This window comes from Geotrypetes seraphini, chromosome 7 (genome assembly GCF_902459505.1).
Source record: "Geotrypetes seraphini chromosome 7, aGeoSer1.1, whole genome shotgun sequence".
In the NCBI taxonomy this organism is placed as follows: Eukaryota; Metazoa; Chordata; class Amphibia; order Gymnophiona; family Dermophiidae; genus Geotrypetes; species Geotrypetes seraphini.
In genome coordinates this window covers 88,416,550-88,433,211 of record NC_047090.1, presented here as the reverse complement: position 1 = coordinate 88,433,211, position 16,662 = coordinate 88,416,550, and the positions used below count along the sequence as shown (strand labels likewise).

General features: G+C 43.0%; 1 protein-coding gene across 2 annotated transcripts in view; it reads right to left on the bottom strand.

Annotated features, from left to right (window-relative positions):
• Positions 1 to 4,288: 4,288 nt before the first annotated feature.
• The window catches only part of EAPP (E2F associated phosphoprotein), a 29,226-nt gene continuing 16,852 nt past the window's right edge, over positions 4,289 to 16,662 (bottom strand). For both annotated transcript variants that reach the window (XM_033951346.1, XM_033951347.1), the window contains exons 3-6: positions 14,263 to 14,385; positions 10,680 to 10,800; positions 7,199 to 7,300; positions 4,289 to 5,341 (exon numbers count right to left, since the gene is read on the bottom strand). In XM_033951346.1, coding sequence (XP_033807237.1) covers positions 5,089 to 5,341; positions 7,199 to 7,300; positions 10,680 to 10,800; positions 14,263 to 14,385 — 599 coding nt within the window. In that variant the 3' untranslated portion in view covers positions 4,289 to 5,088. The remainder of the gene's footprint in view (positions 5,342 to 7,198; positions 7,301 to 10,679; positions 10,801 to 14,262; positions 14,386 to 16,662) is intronic.

Here is a 16,662-nt window from a genome sequence, read left to right as displayed (position 1 = left end):
GGTCTCTGGCATACCACTGCTGTCAAGTTCTCCAAGCCTTGGCTTAAGCCACCATAGTAGAGAGCTTTTTGGACCTTAAAAAGAGTAGCAATGACTTTGTCAGAGTAGCCCCTTTGAGTCAAGGCCTTGTGCTCAAGTGCTGGGGATTCTCCATAGGGACCAGTCCCTGGCTGAGAAGGTCATGAAGAGGGAGCTTGCTGAAGATGGATGAGATCTGCATATCGGACAGTGAGGCCAGGATGAGTCAAGATCCTGTGGATGACTAGACCCACCCTGGGCCAATGTGGAAAGACATAAAGGAGCTCCTGAATTGGCAAGGGCTAAACCAATGTGTCTAGTCCTAAGCTTCCTGGCTCTGTTCTTTTAACTGAAGAAGCGCTTGACTTTTGAATTCTTAGCTAAAGCCATCAAGTCCATCACTGGTCTGCCTCGATGCACAAATGAGTCGCCCATTGCAAGAGAGACCACTCTCCCAGGTCCAGGGCACATTCTCCACTCTGGCCACATGCGCCGCAGAGAGAGCTTGAAGGTGCACTTCCTCCCACAGGAATAGTATCCATGCCTCCTGACACAAGGGAGCAATTCTGGTTCCTCCCTGCCGATTCACACACCACTGCAGTAACGTTGTCAGAAAAAACCATTACTGCTTTTCCTTTGAGGGTTTTTGTAGAGCTCTCAATGCCAGCCATATGGCTTGAAGCTCTGGACGTTTGATCAACCATCCCTTCTGATAGTAAGTCCACTGGCCCTAAATGAAGCAGTCTCTGTAATGAGCTCTCAAGCCGAAAAGACTTGCGTTGGTCATGAGTGTGATCCACTCCATGGACCGAAGGGGGCATGCACTTTGATAGGGCCATTCGCTTAAGTCACCAGCATAGGCTGCTCCTTGCTGTCTTCGACAATCCAGGCGCTGCAGCAGAGACACCACAGTCTCCACTGCCTACTTGCATTCTGGCTTGGATGGAGCCCTAATCAACCAGTCATCCAGATAGAGGTGTATTTGGACCCCCATTCTGCGGAAGTGATCCGCTAATACCACCATCACTTCTGTGAAAATACGAGAGGCAGCTGCCAGCTCAAAGGGCAGGGCTGCAAACTGGAAATGTTGCTGGAGAACATGAAATCGCAGATTATTTCCTATGCCCTGGGAATATGAAGATAAGCTTCTGTCAAATCCAGTCTAGGAATTCCCCTGGAGTCACCGTTGCAATGACCGTACTGTTTCCATCTCAAATCGCATAATTTTCAGAAATGTATGGACTGCCTTGAGATCCAGAATGGGTTTCCAGTCATCTGAGCCTTTATGTTTTATTAAAACTTGTTATATCGCTCATTCTTACTAAAGGTCCAAATGGTTTACCAAATATATCCAAATAGCTAGGATCGACCTATAATTTAAACACACATCAGAAAATCATCTTACATACTCACTCTAATAGCCATACTTTTAAATTGGCATGATGAAGTATAAGGAGTATCTCTCTGAGCCCTATTCTTCTTCAGGGACCAGCTCTACGGCTTGAATGCCCAAGAGCCACTATAGCATTGCTCGGAACCTGGACTCCTTTTCTGGCCTTCCGGTAGGAGCATCCAGAAACAAATCCAGGGGGAAATTAAAGAAGTCTATCTTGCTCCCCTCCCATAGGATGTGCAGTACCCATCGGTCCAAGGAGATTAGTTCCTATTCCCGTCAAAACACCGACAACCGGCCTCCAATGCAAGAAGGCACGGGTGGAATCCTGGCATCATTGGGACTTCTTGGAAGACGGACTAGTGCGGGAACCCAAAGCCTGTTGGCATCTGGAGTTGCTATAGCACTGTCTATACCCCTATGAAGATCTCCGAGTGGACGAGTCCATGACAGCCTGGCAGAACCTGCATGAAAGACAAAAAGTACCACCACTCCCCCCCAGGGGGATGGAAAGTTCTGTTGTTTGGGAGAGACTTAGGGTGGCAGTCTGTTACGCTGGCCATGAGGTCATTAAGCCCCTTGCCCTTTGAAGGGTAACCTATTCAGTGTTGCTTTAGAGGTCAAATCACCAGCCCATTGACGGATCCAAAACATCCTGCAAGCAGCAACTGAATAAGCTGAGACTGCCTAGAACTCTTATAAGGTCATACAAGGCATCCGCTACATAATCCATTCCTTCCAGCACCAGCTAGAATTAGGCATCCTCCTTCGCCAGTGATACCCAGCTCAAAAAATTTCTTTAGCACCATGTTCACCCTGTGATCCTGAGAATACTTAATCATCACTCATCCTTCACTAGGGAGAGCTGTGCACTTGGTGACCAGAGCCAATACTAAGTCCACCTTTGGATGCTCAAACCTGTTGAAATTCCAGTCCCATAGCATAAAGCTTAGAGAAAACCTTAGTCACTTTAAAAGAGCTCTTCGTAGTCTCCCACTGCTCTGTGACCAGAGCAGTGAGATTTGAATGTGCAGGAAAAAAGGATGTCAAAGCATTAGAGTGGCTCATGACTGTACACTGAGAAATTGAGGGCTGACCTTCCAACTTCAGTTATTTCAAGACATCCGTAATGAAATGGTGGACTGAGACCAACTTAAACAGCCGGCGTATAGAAGGATCATCACCTGGATCAGTGCTTCCTAAGGCAACCTGCTGAACAGTTCCACAAATGGAATCAGTATCATCCATGGTGGAAGCACTGTCTGGTGATAAAAGAGGCATATCATCGGTATGCCAATTAAGGCAATCTGGGTCCGTAGGATTGCGAGCACTGGGGACCTGAGCAGTGATTCCTGCTAAAGAAGGCACTGGCTTAGAGCCTTGCAGCATGTCTAAAGACTGCGCCACATGAGCTGGGTCTATAAGATAGGCTTTCCACATGAACTGGACAAATTTCAAAGCTTTCAAGACATTAAAGACTTGCCTTTTCCAATCTGCCTTTGGGTCTGATATTCCTCAAAATGAGCATAATTATTAAGAAGATATTAACGTTGTTTTTTTTGAGTGGTATTTTTTCCTTCTTGTATGATTGCAAAGATCTTTCCTATATGTCATGGAATTCCTTTCTTACCTCTATTGAATATATGTTTTAATGGTTAACTGCAGAGAACTGTTGTAAACTTCTGTGGGATCTCAAATTTTAATAAACAAACTAGACAAATTCCAGGCAAAATCCACACACAGAGGCCGAAGATGACTCTTGACGGATCCCAGTCGAGGCTTTAAAGGGGTCCCTGGACTCTGTATGCTTGCGCTTCACGCCATCACCAGAAACAGGTACCGGACCTGGAGGGGGTGAGGCCCAAAGTTCCCACCGCGGCACGTGGACCCTCCTCCACTGGCAATCTAGTACAACTGATACAAGAATTCATCAGATTAGATGCTGAGGAGTCCATCTCTATTAATCTTTTATAAAAATTGAGGGTATTTGAGGCAGAAAAAAAATTGAAAAAAAGATAAATATAAATCCAAGATGGCCACCACCAGAAAAATCGCAGCAAAAACGGCTTGTGGAACTAATTGAAAAATAAAAAACGCTGAATGAACCCTACCCCCAGAAACCCTCAAAAACAATTTTTTTTAAACCCCTCCTCGATTTTTTCATAGGAAATAATGGGGCTGTATTCACAGTCTCTGCAATGCCTGCCTGTCAGCTCTCTCTGTGCATCTGAAGTGAAGGGAAAGGAATTTCTGCCTCACAATTTCACCAAAAAGTCAAATCTTCAGAATCTTCAGGCTGCCAGACCCCAAATGAAACCTCCACCCCCCTTGGAACCTCAACGCATGAGCGTGGGCGGGAAAATGCAGCCTGCACCCTGATAACCCATGGACTCTTACTCAGGGCGCATCCAGCCTGCACTTAAACCTCTGAAAAGTTCAGAAGGAAAGCTTGCTCCCAAGGGAACAAACCCTGAGCTCTGAGGTGGCACACAGCATGTTGGCTCCACAGGTCCACCACAGGTCTTGCCCTGTGAAGCTGCAGTCCGGCTCCATGGATGCTTCTTTTCCGAGACAGAGATCACCTGAACAAGGGGTCTCAGGTCACCAAAAAGGTTGAACATACATTGACAATAAGAAAAATAAGCAGAGCAGATCAGAATTATTTCTGCACGGTTTGCTTTCAAAAGGAAAAACTAAAGGGGGCTCTTTGTTCCATTGCAAAGTGGAAGGAGCTCAAAGCAACATGTGTAGCTTTCTGCAAGAACCGGTTCGTGGGTACAGGTTGAACACCTAGCGTACAAACGCTGGAGTGAATGTAACAGAAACACATATTTCTCAACCATCAAAATGAAAAATAAATATTTATGAAATAAATAATTGTCATGAAAATTTCTGAGTATTTAATGTCAAATCGTCTCTATAAACCATCAAAGTTCAAGAAAAACAGCAAATTCTCAAAAAACTATTTATTACACCGTGGTTCATTCAGAACATGCTTTTTTGATCCCAAGGGCAGATTCTACTCGTATTTTCTTTTTCAAATACCTTACATGGGAGAAAATGTTCATTTTGGACTTTTTACTTTGGTGCACTTCTAATCATAACAGGGAAAAGAAGTATGACAGCCGTTATATTTACAGGTAGTACAACCGTCATTGCAAGCTATCGAGTCATTGCAATACCAACCTATCAAGATCTAATTTCACCATGAGTTTCGAATGTGCTGAGATTATTTACAATGTCTTACTAAAGTTTGTGTACAATTATTACAACAAACTCAAAAATTGCTGGAAGGGTTCTTTGTTGGGCTGGTTCTTTGCTTTTGCTCAAGTTGGCCAAGGTTGGGATGTTGTGGAGGCAGCATCTGCAGTCTCTGGATGGTGTCTTAGCTATCACTGAATAAGTTAATGCCAGACTCAGGCTATATATATGCAAGTGCCTGAACAAAGCCATGGCTGTGGCCAAGAAGGCTGATGCTATGATAAGGATGAGGGTTGCTTTGCGAAATGGAGAGAATCCTTGAGTAGTTGTGAATGAAGGTTGGTACTGATTGACCTGGAAGCTCAAAGAGCAAGAAGTAACTGCCAGGGAAAAAGGCAGTTTAAAATTTCAGGTAAAATAAAAGGAGATTATTTACAACAAAGATATATAGTCCTAAATGAATAAGCTGAACTCTGCTAGTTGTGGCTTGCGAGGACATTGAAGAAATGGTACACCTCATCTTTGTCATAGACTGCCACTTCTGTGGCACATTCTGTGCACTTCACAGGGTGATAGATTTCCTGCTCCTCTCCACTCTGCATTTTCTGTTTTTTGCGACAATGTTTCTTCTTCTTTTTCTGTGGTTCTTGGTATCTCAAGACTTCCTCTTTCATAACAGCACAATTCATCACGAACATGGCTCTGTACTGGGTTTTGTAGGATTCATGTCTAGAAAAGATGGACAGGAGAAAATCAGACTGCACATTCTGCAACTGTGATTCAACACCCTTCTGTGTAGGTCAGCACTGCCTCTGGAATTGTGTAGGGATCCCATGATTTTTTTTTTTTTTTTTTTTGGGGGGGGGGAGATATGAAAAGGGAGATAAAGAGAGGACAGGTGGCAGAGGCAGGAGTTTCCTTCATGATCAAGGGTCAGGGGGAATGTGGGCACAAGGATAGCACCTAGCTCAAGACCAGCTATCCCCATACCTGTTTTAACAACTATCATTCTTCTCCCCAACCTAACCTCACCCCTTGATAGCTGAATTTAGTTGCTAAGATCTAGCGAGTTTTCAAATAAACGGACAAAGCTGCCTAATTCTCAAAGGGGCCAATGCAGAAAGATGCACAAATAAATGGCTGCATAAATGGCTTCTACTTTCTTCCATTTTTTTTGCTTCCTCCTCAAATGTCTTCCCTTCCCATCTATTCATGCGCACTCTCTCCTCCCTCTCTCTGCCCTTCCCCACCATCCATATATGCCATCTCTTCTCTCTTTTTTCTCCCCTATTCCCATCTATCCATAAACAGCATTTCTTCCATCTCTCTTCCCTTTCCCACCCCTCCCATCCCTATGCACCATGTCGTCCCTCTCCTCTTCCCCTCCATTGTGCATTATGTCATCCCTCTTTTTCCCTCACTCATGGCCTGACATGTGTCTTCCCCCTTTCCTCCTCCTGTGGTCTGGGATCTTTATCATCTCCTTCCCCCAGTCTGGCATTTCTTGCCCCTCCTTTCTTTCTCTCCTCTTCACTTTGTGGTCTGGCATCTCTCTTTCTTTCCCTCCCCTTGCCTTAGTCTGAAATTTCTCCCCCCTCCTTCCTTTGCCTGGTCTGCAATCTCTCTCTTCTCCCCCCCTTCCCAATCCAATGATTTGACATCTCTCTTCTTCCTTTCCCCCTGACTCCTGTGGTCTGGCATCTTTATCCACCCCTTCTCTTCTTTCCCGTGGAGGTCTGGCATCTTTCTTTCTCATCCCCACAGTCCAGCATCTCTTACCTTCCCCATGCTATTCCTCCCACTCCTGGTGAGATCCGGTGCTCACTCACTGTTCTCAATCCCAGCAGCACTGCTCTAACTGTTCAGGCTTCAAGCAGCGTGAGCGAAGTAAACAAGCTGCCTCCAGGGACCCGGAAGTTTTCTCTCTGCTACTGCTTCCAGTGCATGTAAGGACATCAACATAATAACATCAAGCTCATACACATGGGGACAGGAGGCAGTAGCAGAGGAAAAGCTTCTGAGTCCTCGAAGGCCGCGTATTTACTTTACTCACACTGCCTGTGGCCCAAAGAGTTAGAGCAGTGCTGCTGGGATCGAGAATGGTGAGCGAGCACCAGATCTTGCTGGGGGTGAGGTGGGGACTCTGGGTAGTTGCATGGGCTTTGCAATGTCTAAAGACCACTGCTGTAGGGTTTCTAGATGTCCGATTTCCCCAGACAAAAGTATCAAAATAAAAAAGCCACCTGTACTGCCGACAAAGACTTCAAAAAGAGGACATGTCCGGGGAAATCCGGATATCTGGAAACTCTAGATATACAGTATTACAAAGTGAAAGTAAGCTACATGACCAAACAGTAAACATGTGACTCTTTTGGGGCAGACCCAGTCAGCTGGGTTTTCAAGATATCCATAATAAAAATGCATAAGACAGATCTGCATATTATGAAGGCAGTACATGCAAATTTCTCTCATGCAGTTTCATTGTGGGTATCCTGAAAACTTGGTGGGCTGGGAGTGTCCCAAGTACTGGTTGAGAATCATTGCTTTAAACTTTCACTTTGAGAGAATCCTAGCGAGTATCCTTACCTCTGACACTCAAGGCACAGAGTGGTCATACAGGCCGGACAGTTCAGTACAGCATCACTGTTTGGGGTTGCATGAGGTTGCATCTGGTTTGTTCTGTGGTATCTACACACAAATGTAAGAAAGAGAATCCTTACTATGAGAAGACATACATAGAATAGCAAATGTCTCTGACAAGGAGACATGCAGCTCCTGATTGGTAAGGCCCGACTTAGTGCAGGAAGAGGTGGTCGGAGCATACAGCGAGTGATTTCCTACACTTGCCGGCGCTCTGGCTGCTCTCTCCTGCCTCTCCCACTGCCCTCTCCAGTCTCCCCCACTGAAAAACCGTATTCGTGGTTTTTCACGATTCACTGGGGTTCCTGGAACGGAACCCCCGCAAATATCGGGGGAGTACTGTACATCCTTTGTGGATTGTTTTTAAGATTATTGTTTTTTTAAGTTTTTTGGATGTTTATTAAACTACAAACTGGTACATCTGATCTGTTCCACAGTCTTTTGTTGTTTTACAGCTTACTTTCCTTTGTGGAACTTTTTGGTGCTATTTGGATTTTGTTGTTTTATATTTCGAGCAGAACAGACTTATCTGATTTTGGGGAGTTTCCCCCCACCCCTCTTTATGTTTGCACTCTAGGCTCACTAGAAGCTTTGGTACCAACAGAGCAGGTGGAGCTCATCCCAGAGTGATGGGAGGCAGAACATGAAAATAAAATAGTGGGCTCTCTGCAACCCTCACAACTAATGAGGGTTTTACCCACTGGTCAAGACTACCATTCCTGTTTACAAGAAAGATTAGCAAGGTATCACCAGTAATTGGAAAAATTACAATAATCTTAGCTAAACATTCTGGTGGAATTCGTTGTGCCACATTTACAAAATGGAAAGAATAATTGCTTTGCAGAAAGGGAATTATAATAATTTTAAAAAGATCTGGGGGCCATTGGCAAATTATTGTAATGATTAGACATCATTTTCCACTGACAGTATATTTATACATAGGGGGGAGGGGGGATGGTATAAAGTTCTATTTAAAGGTTAATCAATAGATAAGAACACAATATTTATATGATATTTTTGATTGAAATACTTGAAGGAAGGGTGGGTGGGGAGAGAATAAATTTATGTATTTACGATGACAATAGAAAGAAATTCAAGTGATGTGTAAAAGTTTTAAATAATATAATATTGTGTACTTGTTGTAAGATGAAAAATGGATAAAGAATTTGGGGAAAAAAGATTAGCAAGGTAAGAACCTAATCTTTTCCTCTCTGTTGCCAGTGACAAGTACTTAAATTCTGTTAACCATTTCCTTACTTCCAGTAATGTCCAGGAGGAGTTTTCCATCCCAATGAAGCAGTAATGGAGTTCCTGTTGTTTCATCAAGGAATTCATCCTTCAGAGTGGCTGCCTCCTCAGGGTTCTTGCACCATGAACTTTGGAGCGAGGTCTTAATGTCTTTTCATTTTCATCATGGCCAAGTGCTTTGGCAACAGAACCAACGATAAATGTCTAGCAACACAGTCTAATGCTCTGGCAACTTCAGGATTTATTCCTCACAAAGAATGAGGAGCAGAAGCAGCTCCACCTTCTTGTTGCTTAGCACAGAAAGACCTTTCCAACTTACTTCAAAGCCACACTGATACTGACTGACTTCACCTTTGGCTGTTTTGAACAAGAACTGGAACAAGGGGTTTTGCCAACTTCAAAATCAGCATCTGAATTTGAAAAATTGTCAGAGTCAACTTCAGCAATATTCTTGAAGTCAGATAATACACTAGACAGAGGAAGAAAAGTTACAGTTGGCTGTGTAGAACTACTGACAATAACATTTTCTTCCTATACTTTGGCTGCAAACTTACTATATCGTTCTTCTGAATCGACAAATTAATAGTGTTTTAACACCTTCTTCTCATGTTCATATTTTATGTTACCTGATTTTAATTATTTGTGAAACGAGTCGAGCTCTACCACGAGATGACCCGGTATATAAACCAAAGATTAGACTAGACTAGTGTCAATGCTGGCCATAATGCATGACGAAACATCTTGCCACTGCATGATTAGAAATTGTCCATCCTCTTCAATTTTTATTGTGACTAATACATCACTGGTAGCAACATCAAAAAGATGGATGAGTTGTTCTTTAAAGACTTCTTGATTCACCAGATCATATTTGTTGCATCTGTGCTGGTTCTTTTTAAGCTTCTCATATTCATCATGGCCAGATGAGGTGCCTCTTTCAAAGCAGCCTTTATGTCAGTGTGTAAGTACATCATCAATCGAAGACCATCCCCATTGGACAATTAATCAGTGCCCTTCCTTAACAGCCATCTTCACCACTGCTTCTAGTCTTCAACATTTTTAGTTTTCATCCTAAAATGTGACATCAACTCGGTTTTCATCTGCCTATTTATCACTAACTTTCTGCTTTGCAGCAATACTAAGTTGTTATTCTTCAATTAACAATAAAAATGTTGCCAATAACAGCTTCAAAGAACAGCTATTTCATATCAAACCAATATGAAGTAACAGTTTCTAACTACATTGCTACATTTATGAATAGCCAGCCACATTATGAGGATATTGTAGGACCATGAGCGACCTCTAAATTTGTCTCAAACTACTTCAAATATTAACCACATCTTATCTACATAAGGTAGAACATATTCAGATTTGTGGAGGTATGTTCTGATAAAGCTGAATTTTTACCATAGTCTTATGGACCCCCACCCTAATACATATTCATTAGGGATATCTTGAAAACCTGAATTTGAGGCCTGAACGCCTACATCCCTGGTCTGCTAGAACATCTTCTTATGGTTGCAAATATTCCCCTGAAATTAACAATGGAAACAAAGGCCCAATTCTTTAAGGATTGTGATAACCTTGGTCATTGCTAGACTGCTTCCTTTTACTTTCTTGGCTTGAAGTAGGGCACATACTCCCTTTATTTAGCTGTAGTCAACTAATCAAACAGCAAATGGCAAGCTATTTGTTTTATGGCACATGAATGCAACTTTTGGTTAAAATTCAAGCATTGCTTGTACTCTAAGTCCTGCTCCCTTGCTTGCCCCAGGAAAGCACCTCTTTGCTGTTTCCATTCCCTCCCTGAGGTAGATATTTGAGACACCAATCCTCATGTGTTTACAATAAGTGATAAATGAACTCCAATATCAGTAGCTTTGAGTTTCTATTGAGAAATAACTCATGAGCCTGGACATTTGAGAAGCAACTGGAAATCAGAGCACTTCATGGATGCTGGTTTTATGCATTTGTATGTCATGAGTTGGCTTCACTGTCACAGGTATTACCCTGGTTATAACCCATTCTGCTCATGTCAGCAGCTTTTCTCCACTCAAGGTCTTTTATTTCTTCTGTGCATCCCAGGCTATGCTTCTGAAGCCCCTGTATATTACACACAGCTCCTCATAAGCTTGCAGGAGAAGAACATCAAACAGGTGAAAGTGCCATTACTGCATCTCACCCCTGTCTCCTGGCATCCACCCACGCCTGGTCCCGGTCATCTTCCTTGGGGTCATACAGCAGCTCATCGTTAGTGAGGATCCGTTGTTTCTGCTTCCGGCTATTCTTGGTCCTTCCTGAAGCTGCAAGGAAGAGAAAAATGTTAATAAGGGAAGATTAGGTTCTTACCTCAATCTTCTTTCTAGTAGAAAGGCATATGAACCAGTGGGTTATTCACCTCTAGTTGCAAGTTGTGTAGAAGGAATCATTTTCATTTTTTCTCTCTGTCGGTTCCACCTCATGCCTTACAGGGCTATGCTGTACGTAGCCCTTCAGTTCGTACCCAGGCAGTTGACATTTGCTAGAAGAGAAGAAATAAGGAGATGGGATACGGGGAACTCCCCAACTAGGCCCACTCTATTTTGCTCTGCAACAATTAAAATGCCCCAAAATCAATGCCAATAAAAAAAACATACTCTCAAACAAGGTGGAACCAAACAAGCCACCTTCCTGAAAGCAACCAGCACTAACATGTACGTAGTGTCGTCTGCTAGGCCCCTGGTTTGGTCAGTGGGCAGCGCCAGCAGTGACGCACTATGATCTGGGCGTGTTCCCTTGGAACTGGGGAAACCCTTCAGGTAAGTTCAAATTAGGCATCTGCCTAGTGTTATTATGTAAGATTGTGCAGTCCATCAAAAGGACCCCAATAAAGAAAAAAAAATAGCAGTTTTCAGTTTTTATTCTGACCTTCAGCTGCCCATAAATCAGGATCGCCAAATTCAACACAACTGAAGAAAAAAACCAAAACACTTCCTTTCTGTTTGTTCCAAAAGAATACAGAACCATTTTAATTGAACCTGGGCTTTTAGGCTCAAGTAAGTCAGTCCTCTTCACCAGGGCACAGAAACATAGGTCCCCTCTAGTCCATAAACAAAACTCTTCTCAAATAGAAGGGAACAAAAATACCACAAGAAGAAAACTTCCACCACTGTAGGCACGTATTTTAAAGCGCTGCCTGCACTGCAGGTGGTTGTGAGCTCAGATGAGCCCAGCTTTGGAGAAACTCCAGAACCTGTTTAAATCATTTGCTTAGCAAGCAAAACCCTCATAATTATAATTCCTGCCCTGATAATCAAAATACATGTGGTAGGACAGTTCATTCTGGATAGGTATCAGAAAACAAACTTAATTAAAGTGATATTCAAGCACTGCAAACATGAGCATACTTTATTTCACAGCTCTGCAGCCCTTTGACCCAGCACATCTGGATGTTTCCTGCCGATAGACTCTCAGTACTACTTGGTAGCAAACATTAAAAGGCAAAAATAAGAAAAGAAAAAAATCCCACAAATGCCCAAAACACACTTCAACAGTTCTTTCTTTCTTTTAAGAACTGTTAATTATACTAAACCACAGCTCAGTAAGGAGGGTAGTCTTTCAGAGGATAAAGCCTCAAAATAATCCTCTCAGTCTTCTTAATTGACGACAACTGCCTTTTAAAGCACAGCAAACAAATTTCTCCACACAAATGATTTAAAGTTTAAGCATTCACATTCTTATGGTCCCACTTCCATGAACTCAGGAGACACTTCTGGCTCTACTGGCAATTATGGTAATTCCACTGTGTCCATTGTTTCAAAGGGCTCTGGGCTCTCAGAGGCTGGAGTACTGTTCCTCTCCTTCTGACATTTCTATTTCTCTGCCCCCCCCATGGCTCGGGAGATCAGGTGTCTGCCTTCCTTCATGGTTCAGAGCTCTTGGCTTATGTTTCTCATAGCCACATTCACTCTTCCTTGGAAGGGGGATGGGGCTTAGCTTTCTCTCAGGAACAGTGTGGCTTCTATCTTCCTTATACTGGGGTTGCCTTAAAGGGACAGGCTTTCTTTTGTACACAGAAAACTTGACAGGCTTTACAACAGCTTTCTTCTGGTAGGCAACTTCCGGGCTGTTTATACTGTGCCAGTCCCTATCCTGCTCCATCTCACTATCTGAGGAGTAGTCAGCTATCTCTGGGGCTTTGTCACTAATCTGATCAGCAATTCTGACCAGGGACTTGATGTTTTTTCTAAATTTTCCTTGGGACAAAGCCCGGGCTAGCAGTGGATTTGTTACAGTAGTTCTCACAGGCTCTCATTTGGCCATGCTATAGGGAGTTAGCTCATCACTCTTCAGACCTGTTGGACAGGAGAAAATCCAGCATCTGGAAATACCTACTTGCCTGAGCCAATAAGCAGGTCAAATGCAATCTGACAGGATGGGCCTTCAAGACTCATACGCCTGCCTAATAGAAAGAAGATTATTGAGGTAAGAACTTAATCTTCCCTCTAGTACAAAAGGCATACGAGTCTTGAACCAGTAGGATGTACCAAAGCAGTCTCCTGAGACTAGGGTGGGGCAGATGAGCCAGCTGCTAGCACTGAAGACCCAAAAGTGGTGTCCAGTCATGCAAATACAACCACCCTGTAACATTTTGTGAGAATATGTAAAGTGGACCACGTAGCTGCCCTACAAATCTCCTCGGGCAGAACTGCCCAGGATTCCACCCATGAAGAAGCCACACTCCTCATAGAGTGTGCCATGCAAAAAAAAAATTGATGATTGCTTTCCACATCCAATGGTTGCTTACCACATTTGAAGAAATAGCCCTACGAATCCATCTTGACACGGAAGTCTTAGAAGCTGTCTTTTCCAGGCTCCTGAGTGTTAGCCCCAGCTTATGCCCCTGAATCTTCCAAAACTGAAGATTCATTTTAAGGAAATAAAAGCATTGAATGCAATCCCCAGTAATCCCAGTCTGTTTCTAAGTGTACCTCCAGATCCAGCAGGTGAACCTTCTGAGGTGGCACTGCACTCTGTGAGGGCAAACCCCCATGTGCAATAGCTGATATGACCCCAGTGTGCACAGCTATACCCCGATAAGTCATATAGGCTTCAAACATAATACAAACAAAATCAGGGGTAAAGCCCTGAATAGGATGCCTCAGCGACATCTGCAGGGACTCTCCTTGTGGACCTCAAACCCTTAATAATTCAAAGTAACACATAGCCAGCACCATGAATTCAATATCATGTATACCCAACTCAATCATACCTCCTCACATGTCCCTAGCAGAACAAAAAAAATCTTCACAGGTAGCAGGACACTGATCAACACTGAACACTATATAAGAAGTCCATCCACCCAAAGTTACTTGGAAGACTGCATTGGCCTGTTCCTCTTTTGCAAAGATCTGTCTTCGCTTCCCAGCTGAGACACAAGTCAATAAAAAATCTAATTAAAAGTTCTGATTTCAGCTTGCTGAAAGTCAGCATGAAAATATTATCTGTAACTTTAAATTGAAAAAAACCTATTTAAAAGGTTATTCTTTCTGGCTATGCTTTTGGTGATAAGCACACATCTATTCAGGGGCTGAATTTCACCACTCAATACAACCCTGGCCCCATTCCAAAATGGATAACATTTGAACATCCAAATTTATCCATATAAGTGCTATGGATATTTAAAAACAAAAAAACAAACCTCTCTCTTGAGCACCATCTTCTCATAACAAAACAAGAACCATCTATTCAGGGAAAATATAAGAATTGGATTGCCTGCTACTCACCTTTGTCATCTTCATCTTCATCCTCAGAATCTGAATCAAAATAAATCTCATCATAGTACTGCTGCTGGTGGCCATCTTGTGAAGGAGCTGCTGTCCCTGCTTGCTCAGGGCCAGAGGAAGAGCCTATTAGTAAATAAGGAAAAACTGGTCTTAGGAAAGCAGGGGCCTTGTACTGCCCTCCAGCTCCCTGACAAAAGGCACAGTGAGAGACATGTGAAAGGAAATTCTATGACTAGGCACCTACGTTTACATGCCACTTGAGCACATAAATGTACAGAATACTAGCACTTTTGCAGATAGGGGTATACTTATGGGTGGGCATAAATGGCATCAGAGCAACTAAGCACTATTCTGTAATAGCACTCATAAGCAGCATAGTGCGCAAGTACAAGAGGGCATTTATATGGACAGGGCTGCCACTTCTGCATGTAAGCTTACAGAGTAATGGAAACTATACAAATTCCTACTCATTTACATAACATTTGCACCATCTCTATGGCTGATGTAACTGTGGGCACATATATCTAAGGTGCACAAATACAGGATATGCTAGCATCATACAATGGAATCTGGGCATCTGAATGCTGTTATTAGAATAGGCTCTCACTGCACAGTATTGGAGCTCTTAGATAGAGGCACCCAATTACAGGATTGTTACCTCAGTGTTTCAGTTTCAATCTACGAGTTCTATTTTATTACAAGGAACTGAACAATAAGAACATTTGATTCCTCTAGAGTAATCTCCCTCCCAAAAAAAAAGGTTTCTGAGGATCTGGTACCGAGGTAGAAGTCTTACATTTACCCAACAGAAAGAAACCTGAATTGCACACAGTGATGTTAACTTGGCTGAGATTTAGCATTGAAATGGAATGAAGGAGGAAGGAAGGATTAGGTTCTTACTAGAGAATGACACAGGGATAAATTTTTTCCTGCCCCATGAGAACTTATTTTCCCATCCTATTGAGATCTTTTCCTGTCCCTGCCCCATTCCTGCAAGCTCTGCCCTCATCTGCACAAGCCTCAAACCCTATAAAATCATAAGTGTTTGAGGCTTGTGCAGTTAAGGCAGAGCTTACAGGAATGGAATGGGACAAGGACAAATCTTGCAGGGACAGGATGGGGAAATTGAGCTCCTGCAGGGACAGGGAAAAATTCATCCCCATATCATTCTCTAGTTCTTACCTTGATAATCTTCTTTCCTGTAGAACAGCATACAATTCCTTAAAGACAGATTGTGTATCCCAACTCGTGAGTTGGATCATAGAAGGCATCATTCATTTTATCAGCTCTGCCTCCTTTCTCTTCAGTTCATACCAAAGCAAACGATAAATCCTAAAAGAGGAAATTATAACAAGGAGGGGCTCGGGGGACTCCCCGATAACATTAACTTTTCTCTGCTCTGCAATAGGAAAAAACAATAAACAAACATTGCAATTGCAAAACTAAAGGTAGAACCAACTCACCACCTACCTGAGTGCAACCAGCACAAACACTTTTCTTTTCATTTGGCTGCCACAAGCCAAGCCACTGGAAATTCAATCCAGATTATTATTCAACACAGGCTGTATCCATCTCTGACAAGATAGGATGTAAGTAATCATACACTGTTCTACAGGAAAGAGGATTATTGAGGTAAGAACCTTCCTGTGCAAACAGTATATGATTCCTTAAAGATGAGACATACCAGAGCAGCTCCTTGAGTCTAGGGCGGGACAGATAAGCCTTCAACAAGGTTCCCCCCCCCCCGGTAGCCGCAATCAGGAGTGAGGGAGAGTGCAATGGAGGGGAGCTATTGTCCCACGATAGAGAGGGGCCTGCTTAATGGGAGGAGTGGGAAGGGAGGCAATTAGCGGCAAATCCTTTACTGCGGGGACAAGGCCATACACCGCTTCATGGGGTGGTGAAAAGCCTTGTCCCTGTACCCACACAACCAATCAATTTTTCCCCCCATTCCTGCGGGTTACCCATGGTTAGCCGCGGGAAACAGTCACCATGTCTTCCTCTACTCTATACATACACCTGCATGGTCAGACACAGAAAGAGCCTCTATTTCCCCTATCCATGGAACTAGAGATTTAAAAATTATAAAATAGTCAATTTGTGAAAGACTTGTGCGCCTGGGAGCAAAAAGGTAGGGTGCATGGTGCGCCATATATCAATCACTCCACCTTCATGCATCATATCAAGAGTGCTTTAGTTGTAGAAAAAAAATTGGGTTTAGGCAGTTTATCAAACAGTGGATCAACAGTACGGTTAAAATCACCCTCAGGTATAACTGGAGTAGCATCCTGCTGCACCATTATTGTTTGCAAACTCTGAAAGAATGCGCTCTCTCCTACAGAGGGTGCATAAATATTAATCAATGTTCCAGCTTTCTTGTCTATAAAAACATCAAGTTTG